The following is a 19,177-nucleotide window of genomic DNA, read 5'->3' on the forward strand; positions in this document are numbered from 1 at the left end:
AGGCTGGAGTTTGTGAGCCCACAGTTGCCACCAGACCACCAGCCAGTCCTAAGCCGCTCCAGAACAGGCATTGGGGCAGGGACTCTTAGAGCTCCTCCTGAACATGGGTTTATGTTCTGCTCGCTGCTGTGGAAGTAGCCTTGAGCAACATACCAAACCTCTTAGTTTTGCTTCCTCATTTTTAGTACCCTTACTACAAATGATAGTGTGAGGAATGATGAAGTCAGAAAGATCTAATACAGCGCCTCACCCAGGCAATGCTTAGCAAACTTTGGCCACCCCTCCTTTCTCTCTGTGACTCCAGGGGCTGGCCTAGTTCCTGAGACGTTGTAGTTAATGTCGAGAGTGTTGCAGGGAGGGTTGGTTCAGCAACTGTGTGTTTTCCTTCTGAAAATAAACCAGATCTGCCCCTCAGCCCTACTTGAAGCAGCTACGTTCTGCCTCTTTGCTGTTATCTTTAAAATATGCTCCCATAAGAACATTTAGACAAAGTTATCCTTTCTGGTGCTTAAATAGCATCATTTGGAGTGACACTGGATAAACAAAAATAAATATTGTGCCTGTAATTTCAATTCTAGTTTTTTAATGCATACATTTATCATATTTTGAGCTTGATTAGCTCAGTGGTGATGGAGGTGTGAATGAAAATATATTGACATCCATAAATTATGGATTATGAGAAATTTTTTTTTTAAGTTTTGTCTTAGATTTCTTCAAGAGCTTTTTCGTTTATGTTAATGGTTGAAGTAATTAAAACTTTGCAAAGAATTTTAACATCTCTTCCAAATCCAAATCCCACTTTTTATTTCCTTTCTAAGCTATTTTGGCAGTTTCTTGCAAATAAACATATTTCACAGAGTAAAAGACTTTTAAATCTAATATTGTTCTTCATGGATTGCAATTATTTAATATTTAGCATGGATGTAGTCTAACTCAGATAGGCTTTTTCTACAGTTATTATAATGGCTATAATTGCAAAAGGATGCTTTGGGGTAGGAGAAACTGCCAGATGCAATGCCATTTGATCTAAAAAGGTCACAGTAAAAGGGACATTTAAATTAAGTTATAAATTAAAATTGAAGAACAATATTTTGATGTGTGAGACCAGAGATGTCAGAACAGGGAGATGTAATTCATGGGTTCATTATAGAACAGAGGTGCCTGACAGCTGAGCCATGCCAAAAGGAAAATTTATTTGCAACATCGTGCAGACTGAAAACAGCAGCTAAGATGAGAAGCCAGAGCAGAAACTTGAAGCCTTGTGGTAACACACAGAGTTTGTGCTAATATGACTGCCTGAGATCCTGTGATGCTTAACGATTGCCGTAATGTAAATGAGGTCTTTGGACATTTGCACATTTTCTGTCTTATTTAATTAAGACCTTGTCCTTGCTCTATAAAATAACATACTTTAAAACTAGGCATTAAGGTTGATTCTCTCACCTCTGTGTCCGATATTACGGATTTGCTGAAATTTCAAAACTGTTTAGGTAGCAGAGCTACAGCTTGAAACTGGATCTCCATCCATGGCAGCTTTGAGGAAGGATATAATTTAATGTTTATAGCAATCCATGAGAAGTTCAATCAGGAGTTAATTAAACTGTAGGCAATCATTAAGTATTATTTATTCTTTCGAGAAGCTTGCCAGTAAAGCACTTATATATATTAAATTATAGAAAGTAATAAGCAGGGAATGATTTGTCAGGCAGAGCGAGAGTAGCACATTTAACTTGGGCAATTATGCAGAAATGTGTTTTTCTTCTTGGGGCATGATCCTTTCTTGCTGCTAATCACGGAGAGGTCAGAAGCTGTAATGAGACCATTGAGGGCGTGTCATGTCCAGCACTGTACAGTAGATGCTCTGTTGAGCTTCTGGTTGTTGAGTAGTCTTTGATAAGAGATGTGTGCCTAAAATTTTACTCCCCGTGATGATGCCTCTACACAGTTTATAGCTTTTTGACATTTCACGTATCTTGTCACGTATTGCATTTCATACCTTCCATTGTCTTTTGACACAGCCAAGGGATAGTGGCGTGAGGCCCATTTGACAGATGAAAACCTCAGCCGGTTTGTTACAAAACTGATAACAGGAATTTGTCTCCTGCCTCAGATCCTGTGCTGTGTTCACTAGGCATTGACAGAAGGCATTGACTATGGGATGGTTTATATAGAAGGGGCGGCTGGGCCCCCAGGGTTGTTGAGAGCTTTTTATGCAACTGACCAAATGCATCTAGTTACGTGTGGCATCAAAGTCTTTGGCTCTGTGTAGCGGTTTCGTTTGTTACAGTAGAACCAAACCAGGAGCTGTGTCACTCAAGCTGCTCTTGTTCTTAGCACCAAATCCCCCACTGGGTCGACTCTGCTGGTTCACTTTTGCAGGTCCTTGCTAGCACAGTGTCTGGCTCTAGGAGTTGCTTAGTAACTCTTGTGGAGAGGATGGAGGGCCAAGAGAATATGGTGCAAGCAGCCTGCCACTGAGGCTGGCACGTCCCACTGGATCTCATGGGCACTGGAAGGTGTGGTAGAGGAGGGCTGGATACCTGGTAGGGGAAGAGTCCTGTTTGCTGTCTCACAGTGAACAAACCAAAGGCAAAGGAAAGAACACAGCCTGAGGATTCTGTGGAGCAACCCCGGCAGACCAAAGATCAAACTGGTGGAAAACAGCAAAATAGGGATGGTTCCTTGATGGAGTGACTTGAAAGGCTAGGAGATTGATGAAGTATCACCAGTTTGTTACCAGATTCCCCGGATGTTGACCTGTGGTTTAGGGGAAGACTGCTTTTGCTTGTGTAGAAGTGCAGACTTGCAGTTCAGTGATGTGGAAGCAGCAGATTTACAAGTATATGCCTCCCTGATTATTGGAACACACACACACACACACACACACACACACACAGACACACAGACACACACCACATACCCCCCTCCCCCCCACACACACACACCGGGATGATGAATTTGAAAACAGTGGTTTCTGCTGAATGACATCCTTTAGTGGCTGGCAGGGTGATGGGGATGGTGTGAAATCTAAATGCTTCTCCCACCAATAGCTTGTAAACATTGAAAGCTGGTTAAGTAATGATGTTGTATCTTGGTCCTTCTATTTTGCGATGATTGTTTCCCAGTCGCTCTAAAATGGTACAGTTCCCTATACTCTACATTAAAATTGCATTTAATCCCAGAATTTACTAGCCCTGCTTGGTTGCAAAATGGACAGAAGGGTTACTTATCTTGCTTTAATTGCTTTTCCAAGGCTACAAAGTGAACCTTAAAGACATTTGAGGGTTTTTTTTTCCCCTGTCTTCATTGCAGTTTCTTTGAACAATCTTTCTGGGGAAATGGTAGAAAATTTTAGTCACATTTAAGGACCTTTTTACCTCAGTGATAGTGAGAAGCCTGCACTGAATTTCCTCACTATGTTGATGTGTCTGTATGGTTGTGATCGGATGTTTAAAATTTGAAACCCACATAATGTTTTCCACAGATGAAATTATTACAATTTGTTAGAGCTTGGTGCTGTATTAGAGGGGAATGTTTTTAATGACAATTTTTTGAGATTTAAGGTAGCCAATATTTTGGTAGATTTAATTCTAATATACATAAGGAGTACAGTTGAAATTCCAGTTTAGCTCTTCCTCAAACATTATTTTGGCTCCAATCTGAAGAAAGAAAATCTTTATAATCATCTAGAAAATGATCCCTCTTTTAGAAGGGCTTACTTGTTGCCACATACATGGACTAAAGAAGGTAGTACCCACCCTTTGAGGACCCTAGAGTTTGAATGTGAGATTTAGGTAGCCGTATTATACTAGAAACTAGTACTTTACAGTGCCTCTTACGGATTATACCATTTTTACTCCTGCATTTCTGATGTGCATCATCGGTGTTCTTCACAAGCTGTATCTCTGTCTGGCACCTAGAGTAGTGTCTGGCCCAGTTTAGTACTTGGTAAACATCTGTGGAAGGAATGAAGGATGTCCTGAACTCCAGTAATTTTCCCAGAATGCTCAAAACATAATCTTCATTTTTGTGAAGCTGTGCAGGCCATAACTTTTAGTATGTTAAAAGTATATCTTTAATTAAATATAATTAAAATATTTCTATAAAGATGTAAAACTCTCAGAATGTTCTCAGACAAGATTCTTAGAAAGTAGAATTAAATGAATTAAATGTTTATAACATTCAGAAGAAGGTGAAGATGTGGAGAGGTTCGGATGGGTTCCCTAGGAAGAGGGCACGGCAGAGCCACCCCTTGACCTGGCTTTTGGACTAGCCTTTATGAATTATTAATGACAGCACAATAATACCCTAAACTTCATTTGTTCAATAAATATTTCATCACTGTTGGTAAATAATCCCATACCTCTGACTTTTCAAATATGTCTTGGTAGAGGGGTAGGAGTAGACACTAAATATTTATTGGGTTTATATCATGGAAAGGTCAGGAACAGGAATATTTTAACAGGACAGGCAGACAGTGGATCAAATGAAAGGAGGGAATTACTCAGTATTTAGAGAACAGAGTAGCAGAAGGAAGCCCAGGTTACCACACACACATTGCAACAACTTCTTCAGGGGACAATGTGATGTGAAATGAAGATTTGTGAAGGAAGTGTGAACGCCAGGATGTTTAGGGGAAAAAGAAGCAGCTCACTAGAAATTTAACTGAGGGCGCCATGCACGCACTGGGCAGCTTTTCTAATAAACCAAAAGTTCAGCAAATTATTCAGAACATTTCTTGCAGCTCCCATTCAAAGCTTGGTTCACCAAAAGTCAGGAATGGCACAGGGATTGATGACATTTGATTTAACTTCATTCAGCAGTACACTTTTGGAACAGGCCTTATGTTCTTAAGAGTAATTTCCTATCCGGCCATATAAGATGTTAAATTTTAAAATTTTTTCTGTGTACTTTACCAGTGTTTTAGTCAAATTTCAAAAACTATTAACATGAGTAATTATGTGAAACATAAGTGGTTTTGTTTATAGTTTGTTTCCCCCCCCTCTCTGGAAAGGCTACTATCTAATCTAGAAAATCGATGAAAATTGAGTAGAGACTGCTTCCTTTATTTTTTTCTCTTTCCTTTAAAAAATAAATTGCTAATACTCATTTAGCATATTATGTGCCAGGTGCAGTTCTAAACAATTTACATGTGTTTTCTAACGTTATCCTTATAATACCCTAAGAGGTAGATGTTATTATTATACTCATTTTTAAAGATGACAACATTAAGTCCCAGAGAGGTTAAGTAACTTGGCTGATGTCCCACACTAGTAAGTAATAGAGCTAGAATTTGAATCCAGATAGTCTGGCTCTAGAATCCATGGTTTTTCATCACACTCTTCATAATTACCCCATATACTATAATTACCTCTTAAGAAATGTTAATTTTCCATAAGCTTTTTATTAAGAAGTTATGATTTGATCAACTTGAATTGATTTCAAATTATCACTAAAATTATGTGCTCTTAAAAAAATTACATAGGCATGCAGTTTTTTTCTTTTATTCAGTTCTAGTCCATGTCATTAAGCTCATATTTTAGATTCTTGTTGTATTATAGACCTTGACAGTATCTGCTTGGTCTGGATATTGGGCAAAGTTTGAAAATCGAAAGGAAATAAGTCTAGATTGGACAGTTTTCAAACATTTTAGCATTTATTTAGTATGGTATTTATGGTATATTATTTGTTTTAAAGTCTAATGATGAATGTTATGAAAATCTGTAAGTTAATATCTAGCATTCATATTCAGTACATACACCCCCTAAACACACACACAGACACACACTGTACCATCATCAAAACAGAATCCAACATTGATTGTTGCTGTAGGTATTTTGTTTTAAGGTAGTGACTTACTGTTACAGTTAATATTTAGCCTGGACTTCCTTAGACCTGGATTTAAAATAAATGGGGGTCCTCCAAACAGTGGGAATAGTCAGGAAATTTTAATTTTTAATACTTTCTGTTTCTCTGAGCAATGAAAATGGGTATTTGTTATATCCCTTCTAATAGCAGTTGAATTAGAAGAGGGACTTGCTGTGTATGTTTCAAATATTATTTTAATTTATTCAACAAATATTTACTGCAGGCTTACTGTATGCCCAGCCCTGGGTCTGTAGCAGTTGCTAGGAAGGCAGTCTGCACGTCCTTCTTATGAGTCTTCTACTAACGAGGGGAAACACGGCAGTCTCTCCTCTTGTGAATCTCTAGCTCTTTACTTAACACCGAGGTAGTAGCAATTACTATCATCTGGTCAGTCTTGTCATCTCATATGTATTGTGTCCCTACAACACATCCCTAGGAGTTTGCGAGTTTCCTGGAAATAAAAACCGTGGCTTACTAAGGTTTGGACCTTATTTGTTCTGTGTTTGCAATTGATGCTGGTGAATTGTTCAAATAAGGGATTGAAGCGCAGGTGAGAAGATTGGAAGGTCTGCTCCACGAGAGCAGGGATGCTTTTGCCTGTTTTGTTAACCGCTGTGTGCCTGGGGTCTAGTACATTGCCTGGAATGCAGTAGGCACTTAGTCAACTTAAGGCCAAATGAATTCACATCAGCTGAGATTTAGATTTGGCTGGTGTTTACAAAGGGACAATAGTTGAAGGCATTTTTTTAATTAATTTAACCTGTAGTTCTGTTAGATCTCCATACGCTACAGGCTGCGTTAGGCACTGGAGATAAGGTCTTAGCCAAAATGGATTCTTGTGCCAGAATACTAGATCTGTAAAGGAGAGCCAGATTTCCAGTGAGAATTTTGGAGGGACAGCCACAGTAAGCAAGAGGATCTTTCTGTCTGCTACTTCATTCCATCGTCTGCAAATTGAAACTCTGGAACTCAGAAGGGGATTGAGGTCACATGAACCAAGAAAGGAATGTCTTTGCAAGACAGAGAGGCTGAGTGGTGTCAGGCACTGCCTGGGGTTGGAAAGGATATGGAGTGGAGGAAGTTTATTACCTTTGATGAGAGAGAAGTCTCCTAGAAGGAGTGTGTAGATAAACCATCATTTTCATTCACATGTACTGCTAGTACACTGTTAACAGAGTTTTGTTAAAAAGCTCTTATAGTTTGGGGCGCCTGGGTGGCTCAGTCGTTAAGCGTCTGCCTTCGGCTCAGGTCATGATCCCGGGGTCCTGGGATCGAGCCCCGCATCGGGCTCCCTGCTCCGCGGGAAGACTGCTTCTCCCTCCCCCGCTCCCCCTGCTTGTGTTCCCTCTCTCGCTGTGTCTCTCTCTGTCAAATAAATAAATAAAATCTTTAAAAAAAAAAAGCTCTTATAGTTTAGGTACTTGAAATTTTTTTTAGTGAAATTACTCCAGTGAAAGACTTCAGAAATGCTAAAGGGTAATAACATAATTCAGTAGGTCTTTGAACTGTTTTGGGGGGAATGGGACAAGAGTGGGTGGGAATCACGCTGGCTGGAGTCCTGGCTTTACTGCCTGCTGGTTTAGTGCCTCAGCACCTTTGTCTGACCTTTCTGTGCCTCAGTTTCCCCATCCATAAAATGGGGTGACTGTAGTTCCTACCCCATAAGCTTAAATGAGAAAATACCTTCCTCATAGGATTAGGAGAGATAATGAGTACACGGACTGTGCTCACCGCTGTGCCCGGCCAGATGGTCAGTAAGTGTTTGTTACTGTTGTTCTGAATCCTGTTCCTGTTCTGTCCCAAATGTTCTCAACCTTACCTGCCTCCCTTTCCCAGAACAGCTGGAACTAGGGCCAGGGGGCGATTGGAGGAGAATGAATTCTCTTGCTGACGAACGTGCCCATTCCATGATCCTTTGTTGGAAGAAATGCAGGGTTTCTCTTTTATTGATTAGCTTCCAGATCTGTTACTTGGCACACCTCACTAACTGAAATTGTTGTTGTTGTTTTAGCTACATGAAAGTGGCTATGACGCTGGCAAAGCCCTGCAGCGCCTGGTAAAGAAGCCTGTGCCCAAGCTGATCGAAAAGTGCTGGACGGAGGATGAAGTGGTGAGTGCAGATGGGAGTGGCCTTGTGGCCAGGTCACCGGGCTGTTTGCTTCTCAAGTGCGTGCCCTCCCTGCCCCTCTGGGGAATGTCTGTCGTATCCATTAGTCAAAGGAAAGAGCCTTCAAGCATCATAATTGTACAGGGAGACTTGATCTTAGTGAGCTTAGTGGGAAGGATTTTCTCAGGTTTCATGGAAAGAGAGAAGAGATTGGTAGTGTTGGTTGGCAGGTTTTAGCAAGCCAGCTTTTGATACCTCCCTGTTTTAAGACACAAGCATTTTTAAACCAGTTGATATATACCCTAGAGTGGAGCCAGTGACTTGCAGGAAGCATAGACCTGATTATATAAATACAGTGGATCTTACATATTCATTCTATCATTATGGCCCATCAAAGAAGGTGGGGAGATAAGATATGTGCCCACAAATACAGATTTGAATACCCGTGGATTCCTGTCCCAGCAGACCGAGTGCTCATGAAGCTACATCCCCATCTTGTGACTTCTGAAAGGTATTGCCGTAAAAAACTTACAGATTCCTTGTGCTTTTGCAAATACAGTCTTGTGTCTGAGTGTTACTGCTTGACATTGGCCCTTTAGGCTGAAAGAAATTAAGATGAAGGCTGGCACTGATAGACATATCGATTGTAAGTTCGTTGCTGGTATTTTAAAATATGCTAACAAAGAGTGTTTAGAAACTGTGCTTTCCTGAATTTGCTCTTTCGTTTTTTCAGCCAGCAGTATTTATTAAGTACTTATTGTGTGCCAGGTGCTGTGTTAGGAGCCATATCAAGAACAGAAGGTCCCTCCTCACAAGGCTTATGTTTTAAGAGGAGATACCATCTGTAAATCAATATATGTCAAGTGGTGGTACATAGGTGTGCTAAGGAAAATAGAGTAGGTAATGAGGATGGAGAATAAACTGGGTGAGGTACTATCTTTCGTAAGGGGCTGAGGAAAGGCCTGGTAAGAACCATTTGATCAGAGACCTTAGTGCAGAGGCAAGGCTTTTGGATCAGGAGCCCTAAGGTGAAAGCATGCCAGGGGAAGAGAAGTCTGGGCCCTGGCATGGTCAAGAAGTAGGCAGGAATGTGTCTGGAGGGGGATGGGGATGGCAGGCAATGGATCATGTGTGGCCTGTGGACCCATGGTCGGTGCTGGTCGGCGCCTTGCTCTTTGCTCTGCATGGGCAGATTCTGAGCAGAGGGGTGACTTGGTCTGCTAGTGGGGCACACTCTGGCCCCTGAGTCACAAGTGGGCTTTCGGGGCAATTGGGAGCTTCCAGGCCCGAGGCCAGGGACTGAAGAGCACGGCAGCAGTGCTGGGGAGAAGTGGTGAGATCCTGGGTGCACACTGGAGCCAGAGACAAGAGGATTGGTTGTTTTTTTTTTTTTTTTTTAAGATTTTATTTATTCATTTGACAGAGAGAGAGACAGAGACAGCGAGAGAGGGAACACAAGCAGGGGGAGTGGGAGAGGGAGAAGCAGACTTAGCAGGCTTCCCGCGGAGCAGGGAGCCCGATGCGGGGCTCGATCCCAGGACCCTGGGATCATGACCCGAGCCGAAGGCAGACGCTTAATGACTGAGGCACCCAGGCGTCCCAAGAGGATGGGTTTGAGGAAAGGCCGTGTTGGGGGCGGCAAATGGGAGGGGGAGAAGTGGGCTAGGAGGCCACAGGGAGGGGCCAAAGCGGCCCCTGAAGTTTTGGTGTAGGACAGAGCTTTTTCAGGAGTCCGTTAACGCTGGCCGCTGATCAGATGCATGAGGAAGTTGGTGTTGCTGTTTTGAAGTTAAGCTTTACATGATCAGTAAAGAGTTGGAAACTTCTTAAACATATGTTATTGTTGAGATAGTGGCAGCGTAAAAATGTGCGATTTGTTTTGTTAAGTCAGATAGATGTTGTTTTTCACTGCGGACCCGTTTTTGTGAGAAGGAGAGGAGAGTTTTGATAAAAATTTAAGATTCCTCAAACAGCCTTGGTGGAAGAAAGACGTGAGGGGGTAGAGAGGATGGAAAGAGTGTGTGAAAGGCTGTCCCCCCAGGGGCCCTGCCAGTGCCCGTGCACCAGGCGCCCTTCTCGGCCCTCCCTCGCCTTCACCCTGCGGCTCCTCAGCAGCCAGGAGCTCCCTGTGCTTTCTCCCGAGGCCTGTCCTTCCCTCTGGGATTTAAGGACTCCCACTTAAAAGAAAGCCACCTTCCTTTTCCTGCAGTACTTGCTTCTCTTGGGCGCCGTGTGGTCTGTGTCCCTGCTGCTGCTGCTTGGGGACTTGGAGCAGCCTGCAAGGCAGAAAGGGGAGCCTTGCACATCCGAAAAGGCCTGGCTTGCTTTTGAAAAGCGAAACTCGACTCCAAAGTGCTGCACATTCCGAGTACATGGTAATGATCCTAAACTGCATAAGTCCTTGTCATTCGGGCTCATTTTTGTCATGTTTGCTGCTTCTTTTGGTCGGAGATTTGAGAAATGTGCTGGCACCCATCCAGTCCTTGCAGAACACAGGGATCAAATGCTTCCCTTATTTATAGGAAGTTCAGCTTCACTTTCTAAACCTGAAAGGTGAATGAGAAAGAAGGATTGAATAATTGATAGGCTGAAGGCAGCTTCTCATGAACGTATCCAAGTCAAATCTTTGACTAGCTTTATGTGGCAACCCGGCATAGAAACTCATGGGCCTCTGCCTTGGGCTGGTTTTGGCATGAGAATGTAACCTGCTGTGTATATGTGCCCCTTTGGTTGAATTCCCCACATTTTCTCATCCTAGGAATCACAGGAATAAGCAAAGCACAAGTGTGTCCCAACTAAAATGAGTACATGGGCCTACTTCCCCTTCCTCCCCACCCCCCCCATAACATTTCAGTTATTTTTAAGCATCATTGCCTCCAGTATATCAGTTTGATCAAACTGTAGCAGCGTCGACAAGATTGTTTTTCTTTGTGTTTATATGAACTGAATACTCCACAGGCGTGCCAGGGTTGGTGGAATGAGCACCCGCCAGCGTGAACCCCCCGCCATACTCTGAGCAGGCAGCCTGTGCTGCCCTGGCCCCGGCAGGTGCACTGCTCCCTGACCAGACGAGTCTCTCCTGATGCTGCCGGACCAAACCCTCAGCACCCCGCAAGGTTCAGCACAGTTCCTGGGCCCAGCCTGCCACGATCGCGCCCTCTTCTGAGCTGCTTCTGCTGCTTGCCGTGTTTGTTGGCAGCCTGCCCCTTGCTTTCTCCTGCTGCCATCATCAGCTCTGTTCCTCGCGGCTTTTTTCCAAGTTGATTGCCCTCCTAGTTGGTAAACTTCTTAAGAGTGAGGACTTAACTGATGGTGAGAATAGTGTCTGGTAGAGAATAATGTTTTTGTCTAAGAGGGATTTGAAAGATACTGACAACTCTTTATTTAAGATTACTGTTTTTAAGGATTCTTTACCGTAATTAAGATTGTCCTCAATCTAGCATTTTATTTTTTTTATTTTTATTTTAAAAGATTTTATTCATTTAAGAGAGAGAGAGAGCACAAGCAGGGGGAGCGGCAGAGGGAGAGGGAGAAGCAGACTCCCCCCTGAGCTGAAGGCAGACGCTTAAGCGACTGAGTCACCCAGGCGCCCCTCAATCTAGCATTTTAAAACTTACAATAGTTAATAATTATGCATCAGAGAAAAACTTTTACATGCACCCAAGCTGACCTTAGAAGTTTTAGTTTTGGAAAAAAATTCCCATATTATTAATGATAACACCACCCAACTTCTTCATCCTATGTCTTTCAGATAATCACTAATTCTTGAGATTTTAGGCCTCAAAATGACACGGTGGGAGGCCTTTCATTTTACATTTTCTCTCAGTGATTCCTATGACAGCTTGTGTGTGTATATAGATATGGTATTTCTTACTGAAGTTTCTTTGGGGCTGAGACACTTTAAATCTTGTGGAATGGGTGCCAGCTTTGTGGCAGTTTCTGTCAAATTCTAGGCCAGAAACTGGCAGTTGAACTCTGCTTTAGTGGAATGACTGAGAAACACGTTGGTAGCTAGCTCAAGGCGGTCTCTCAGGCTAAACACACTAGGTCAGATCAGAGAGGCCGTTTTGAAGAAATGCTAGGTCAGTTGGATGGAGCCAAAGTAGATGGCTGGCTGCGCATCTGGGAGTTGTACTGACAGCCAGTTTCACTTACATTATGCTAAAAATATTATTCCATTTCAGGAAGCCATTTAAATCAGTAGAACTTATGGAGAGAAAGAGGAGAAAAATACTGATCAGAACTTTAAACAAAAAAGAAAAGAAAAAGTAAAAGAAACTCTAGATTATTAGGTTTTTAATTAAACATGATGAACACATTTAAATATAACACAAAGGCCGCAGGCTGAACTGCACTTAATCGAAACAGATTAAGTCACCCTTCCATGCTCGGGTAGTTATTAATTCTGCTTATTTATGCATGCGAGCTGAAGGTCGCATTTGCTGCTGCTGTGCTGTTGCTTATTGCACTGGGATTCCATTGCTGCTTGATGCTGTGCTCTTAATTAGCATTCAGCTGTTGATATGGAAATACTGGGGATGCTAATTGAATTCCTTTTAAAATTCAGGGCCTGCATTTTCCTTGGGGAGTTTGGCCTGACTTGCAAGGTTGTAAGATTGGGTGCTCCACTGAGCCGTGCACTTCACCCTTTGCTTCCCATCCACTTGGCTATGTTTGTTTTGGAAATTATTTTCATGTTGAAGTAGCTTTCAGCAAAATTCCAGGTGTTCCATAAGGTAGAGGTTTTGTTGCTTATGGTATTCCTGCAGAGCATTCATTCCATTTCATTGTGGGTAACTGTAACTTTTATCTGGAAATAGATTTTCCCTTTAAATATTTTATACCAATTTTGATGTAATACATTGAGTGAACAACATAGATATAAATACTTTCTAAAATTTTTATCCATAGCTAGTTTATCCGTGGTGTGGTGGTAAACTTTAGTTGGCCGTGTACATGGATTTACAAATTCATAAATTTTAAAACCTCTAAACTGTCCTTCAGTTTAAAGCTCAGCATTATCATAAATATAAATGAAAATTCTTCTTTCAAAATTGACATGGCACGGCAAACTAATTTTCTGAATATTTGTAAACCAATGAACCCGTGTGGCTGGTCAAGGAATTACTTCCACGGGACACACCAGCTGTCTGCATGGTGTCTCCCAGCAGCATCTTCAGATGCCTTTGTTAGGCCCTTTTTGGAATGTCTGCTCGAGAAAACATTGTTTTCATTGTTCACTCTTTTTAAGCCAGGCATCTGGATGTGCCAGAAGACAGAGCTGCTTAGTGGGGCAAAAATACAATGATTTTTATTTACTGTTTGTGTGGCAGCTGTAGAAAATGGAATCCACAGCAGAACCAAAGTTAAGGTCCAATAGCAGCAGGAGGTTGTGGAGGTGAAAGCAGAGATGGAAACAATGGCAAGGGGGAAGAGAGCCAGCTGCCCTCAGCCTACAGTTACAATCCTGTGAGTTTTAAGGTGTCCATAATCTTGGGGTTTAGTTTTAAATTTTATATTTTCAGTATAGGGGAAGCCTTAATTATATGATACTGATTTTTAGGAATGGTCAGATTTCCAGAGTTGTTGAGCATTTTATATAGTCATTCCAAAAAATGTAGGTGATAGGAAGATCCTGTAGGTCATCTAATATGAACCCATTCATTTTTTTCTTCTTTTGTAAATTTTATGTGACTTTTCTCTGTTGTTGGAATATCATTATGAAAACATTAAAGGAGGGTTGAAACCTCACTACCGTCTCACGTTCCTGGTTTCAAGCTCTCTTTGTGTCTTTGTTCATTTACCTATATTGGTTGATGTATTTGTAAACTTATGTAAATTGAATCATACTGAAATTCTCACTTTCGCAAGAAATCTTAATCTGAGAATGTTTATAGTTCACCTGGAACCTGAAATAGAGATAATACTGTATTTAGTGCAACACGTAATAGGCATTTAGTAAATTTTAAATAGAATTGAAGTAGCTTGGGGTGCCTGGGTGGCTCAGTCATTGGGCGTCTGCCTTTGGCTCTGGTCGTGATCTCAGGGTCCTGGGATCGAGCCCTGCATCGGGCTCCCTGCTCCGCGGGAAGCCTGCTTCTCCCTCCCCCACTCCTCCTGCTTGTGTTCCCTCTCTCGCTGTGTCTCTCTCTGTCAAAAAAAAAAAAAAAAAAAGGAATTGAAGTAGCTTTTTCTCTTAATTTATTACCTTCCTCTAATTTTAAGTTCATTGGTACTGCCTCATAGGAATAACTTAATTCTGAGATATGAGAATAGGAAAGGTAAGAGAAGTATAAAATGTTGGCATATTATTTATTTATACATAAGCAATACACATATTACTCACTCATGTTATGTGTTCTTATGGTCCATGGCAAAAATAAGTCCTTTAGTGTTAAGAGAGGAAAATGTAGGTAGGGGTGCCTGGCTCGCTCAGTTGGAAGAGCAAGTGACTCTTGATCTCAGGGTTGTAAATTTGAGTCCCACATTGGGTATAGAGATTACTTTAAAAAATAAAATCTTTAAGAATAAATAAATAAAGAGGAAAATGTAGATACAGGTAAATTTGTGTAATGCTTCAAGTATTAATGAAATTTGACTATTTTTCCCATGATTGACACCCATTAGCCTTTGAATCAAACCCTTTTTTAAACAAGTCGATAGTGTGAATAGAGTGAAGTTTATTGTCAAGTCCATTTGACAATGAGACAGTGAATTAAAAATCAATTATATGTTCAGAAGATTGGTGTCAGGCAATCAGTTTTGTCAGTTTGCAGAAATGGTCTACTGCATAATAACCGGTAAAGAGAAATGTATTGTAAAATCCTTTAGTAAATGAGATAGGCCAAGCATTAGAAAGAGAGAGATATTTCAAAAATTTATTTCAGTATTTGATGTCAACAGAAGTTGCCTCTGGGTGAAATCTACAAATTCAGCAGTGACCTTGCCTTTCACATACATGGCTTTATTGCTTTCTAGGCTTCCTCTGTAAACTGTGGTCAAAGAAGGTGGTATGCCTGTTTTTCTAAATAAGGTCGTTCTTTTTTGCATTTTCTTTAACCCATATGTTTCTCAAGTTCCTTATCCCCTAGCCCTGATGTTAGGTATTTTTGTTTAAAGCCAGCAGTAAGTTGTGCTGTTCTTTGGGCTCCATGTGTATGCGAATGTTTGTGTACCTGTCCCTTTTCAGGCCTAAGGGTGATGTGGAGCAGCACAGAGGCCTGAGAAGTAACTCCACACTGAATATAGGCATTCCCTAAATTATTCTTCGCTGCTTAGGATAATGTTTTAAAATCAAAGAGCAATTTTTAGGGGACATTTTTCTTTTTTGCTTGAAGTGGGGGAGCATTGGGGAGAATCTTCAGCTTGAAAGATTAACAAACACTACAGTGGTTGGTTATTGAAACCATGTTTTCCATCTCATTTTCAAGGGCGTGTAAAACAAATGGAGATAGCATACACTTTCAGCCGCCCTCCATCATCCTTCTCTGCGTTTAAAAAAATGAGAACAAGACACAAGGGGACTTGAGAGATTACATTTGTTCTCCCATAGACAAAGTGGTTATTTTATAAATGAAGAGGATAGAAAAGGCTTTCCTTCTGCAGTTTCTTAGCAACAGAGCTGGAGTCCATTTTAATGTGTATGCATGGAACATTCTGTGTATGATGAAACATACTGTATCAGCCTGGTCACTGGAGTTCGGTGTTGGGGGAAGGAAATAGGAGGCTTAAAAAAAAAAAAAGTAACCCTACAATGAAAGGAAGTAACTCATTTTAAACGGTCTCCTCTTCCCTGGAATACTTGCGTCAAAAACCTAAAGTCTCTCTTAAGTAGAAATAATAATGGCCTCAGTAGCCCCCTGATTGCCCCCTTCACTGGAGTGCCAGCACTTTTTTTTATATTTCCTAGTAGTGTTTTGTTTTTCCCCCACCACCCTGCATATTGTTAAGTGACACTTTCGACTAATGTTTCAGAACTTGCTTTAAGACATTCTTCCAAAGTGCTTCATATGGGTGAATTCTAGTTCATTTTCCACATACATAAAGCAAAGTGCTGAGGTGTGGGGAAGCAGAGTATGTTTGGTGGTCATAAAGGAAAAAGTCTCTGCAGTTGGCCTCACCAGCTTAGAGTTCAGACCCATGTCTATTTGTCCGGCTCTGTATTTCTTGCATTTGGTGTAGGGCTTACAGATGGCAAGCCTGCTTGTCCATCCTGTGTGAACATGAACATAGGATGACCCTTTATGTCGTTTACCAAGTTGCTTATTCAGTTTCTGAATTTAGACAACTGGTTGAAATTCGTTCATCCAGTCATTCCGCAGATGTTTATACAGCACCAGCACAGCACTCTGCCAGACACCGTTTTATGTGCTGGTGCTCTAGCACTGAACAGAATAGGCAGAGATCCCTGTGCTCATGATGCTGATGTTCTAGTGGGGAAGATAGAGTAAAACAGGATCACCAAATAACATACACAGTGTGTTAGCTATGTGCCAGAGAGTGTGGGGGTCTGCCTTGCTGGATCGTGATGGCGAGTTTATCTGGGGGCTTCCGCATTAGACTAGGAAGTCTCAAGGTCAGGGACTATAATTTAATTCTTCTTGTATCTCCAGAACATAGCCCAGGGCCAGGAGTATGGTGGATAATCAGAAAAGACTTTTGACTGGGTTGGGTAGAAGAGAAACCTAGTAGAGGTTGTTTTGTCCCCCAAGTCCTCACATCACTTCAGTGGACTTGGCCCCTTTGGCTGAGCTTGAGCTCAGATGCTGCTGCTTCAGGGGGTTCCTTCCGCCTGCTCAGGGCCAGTGCTCCCTCTCACTCCCCAAAAATTGACTGGACACTGCCCTGTTCTTTTCTTCTCAAGAGCTTCCCTTGAAAGCAGCAGCCAACCCCTTCCAGTTGTCTGTGGTTTTATTTTCTAGACTCCAGTAGAAAAAAAGCTCACTCTTTGTCAGCATCACTTCATACTTGTTGATGTGTGTGGTTGCCATGTTCTGCTGTGGGAGAGTGAGCGACAATGAGGAAGAAGCCTCAGTAGATGGCCTGGTGTTAGTCTAACCGGCCTTCCCTCACGACCCATCATGCGTTTGAAAGCAGTCCACCTATTTGCAGATCTCTTTCTTAAAGCTGTCTGGTTGTTTGGAGCCATCTTTTTTGGGACTGTGGTATGTGGGTAACAGACCTTTCCTCTCAGGTTTCCTCCAAACCTTTAGGGTGCTTCCCCTATTTGGTCACTTTTGGGATATTTTCTTCCCTCTTAAAGGGCTAGATCCCATGTAGTTAATCCCAGCAATAGGAAATAGAAGAACTATCAAATAAATATATACTGAGGAACTAAGGAAGTAGCAAAGCAAAGTTGCAAGTAAAACAAGAACCAAGCAGGGTGCCCGGGTGGCTGAGTTGGTTAAGTGTCCAACATTTGATTTCAGCTCAGGTCACGATCTCAGGGTCGTGGGATCAAGCCCCGCATCCGGATCTGCACTCAGCACGGAGTCTGCTTGTCCCTCTCCCTCTGGTCCGCCCCCGCTCGTTCTCGTTCTCTTTCTCTCTCTCTCTCTCAAATAAATAAGTAAAGTCTTAAAAAAAAAAAAAAAAAACAAACAGTAAGAGAATGGAGCAGGATGGCTGATGGTACACTATGTGGCCTCGAGGGCTAAAAAGTCTACCAACACTATATTTAATATTTAAAGTATATGTCTAGAGCCTGTTTTGTTTTTTTAAGTGTATACTGTCATTCTGGATCCTTTTATTCAATGTTCAGAGAACACTAGGAAGATCTCTGTCCTGGAAATAGGAGCATGTCTGGGCCGTGCTGAATATTTGCAGCTTTGTTGCCACTGTCTAGTGTCTTGAGTGGCTCTGCTGTCCAAGGGCATGAAGAGTGCTACTGAAATGCAGTGCACTTGAACTCTGGGGGAATGAAAGAGGATAAATCATCACACCCTTCTCTCTTCTCTCTGGAAGTTTTGCTGGGGTGGGGTGGGGTACAGAGAGAATGCCGACCCAACAACTGCAGGCCTGGGACGACGGCCCTCAGGCTGGCAGCCACTTTTGGGACCTCAAGGAAGGAGAAGGCAGGGGGAAAGGACAAACTTTGCCATGGCCGGCAGGGTGTGTTTGACAGGAAAGCTGGATCTGAAGCCAGTCCCTGTCTGCAGCCACCCCTCCCTTTCACTGCCCTGGTAGAAAACTGGGCTGATGTCTTACCTACAGCTAATGAAATCATCTCTGTTTAAGAAATTTGAAAGCATGTATGCCCACACACTTATGTGCCCTAGGGCTAACTAAGAGTTCTTGGTTTCCCCTTGCAGCTCATTTGTCAGTTTTGATTATTTTTATAATCTTTTTCTAGTTTTTCTAATCTTTCCTATCAGTAGTAATAAAATAAAACCTCTGGACTGCAGACACGCATGTTAACAAGTGTTACAGGCTATCCCAGAGCCAAAGGGAAGGACCATCCATCACCAGCAGCTCGTCTCTGTGTTACTTCAGTCCCTTTTCTCCTCTCAAGAGCCCTGAATCTTCTCTGGGAGCCACTGTTCCTGAAGTCTGCAGGTGTTACCTATTTGCTAATAAGCCACTTTCCAAACAGGCACGTTCAGCCTAAATTAGTCTTTTTCTTCTTCCATCTAGGGCATCTAATTAATTAGGGTAACATAGCTAGCTAATCAGGCTTGGTTATCCATTTTTGAAAGAGTTGTTTTAGAGAATGAATTTTAACAAGGTGTTACTAAGCATAGATTTGAGGAGCCAGTTAACCTGGACCCAAAACCTATCCAACATTAATCTTTAAAAAAAAAAAATTTTTTTTTTAAGATTTTATTTATTTGACAGAGAGAGACACAGCAAGAGAAGGGAACACAAGCAGAGGAGTGGGAGAGGGAGAAGCAGGCTTCCCGCTGAGCAGGGAGCCTGATGTGATGCGGGGCTCGATGCCAGGACCCTGGGATCATGACCTGAACCGAAGGCAGACACTTAACGACTGAGTCACCCAGGCGCCCCCAACATTAATCTTAAAATAAAATAGCTTTGCTTATAGAAGGCCCTGGGCTCTTGGTCTGTGATTCCCATTCCTGTGTTCCCAGCAGAACACCACTTGGGATTACTTGGGATTCTTGATTCCTTTTTTTTTTTTTAACATGTTTTTCTTTTTTTTTTTTTATTTATTTATTTATTTTTTAAAGATTTTATTTATCTGACAGA

General features: G+C 41.9%; 1 protein-coding gene across 5 annotated transcripts in view; it reads left to right on the forward strand.

Annotated features, from left to right (window-relative positions):
* RERE (arginine-glutamic acid dipeptide repeats) overlaps positions 1 to 19,177 on the forward strand; it is a 411,538-nt gene that overhangs the window by 311,101 nt on the left and 81,260 nt on the right. For all 5 annotated transcript variants that reach the window (XM_025856826.2, XM_025856830.2, XM_025856827.2 and 2 more), the window contains one exon: positions 7,880 to 7,978. In XM_025856826.2, coding sequence (XP_025712611.1) covers positions 7,880 to 7,978 — 99 coding nt within the window. The remainder of the gene's footprint in view (positions 1 to 7,879; positions 7,979 to 19,177) is intronic.

Source organism: Callorhinus ursinus, unplaced genomic scaffold, assembly GCF_003265705.2.
Source record: "Callorhinus ursinus isolate GAN/ISIS: 27379988/994484 unplaced genomic scaffold, GSC_fseal_2.0 scaffold18, whole genome shotgun sequence".
Classification (NCBI taxonomy): domain Eukaryota; kingdom Metazoa; phylum Chordata; class Mammalia; order Carnivora; family Otariidae; genus Callorhinus; species Callorhinus ursinus.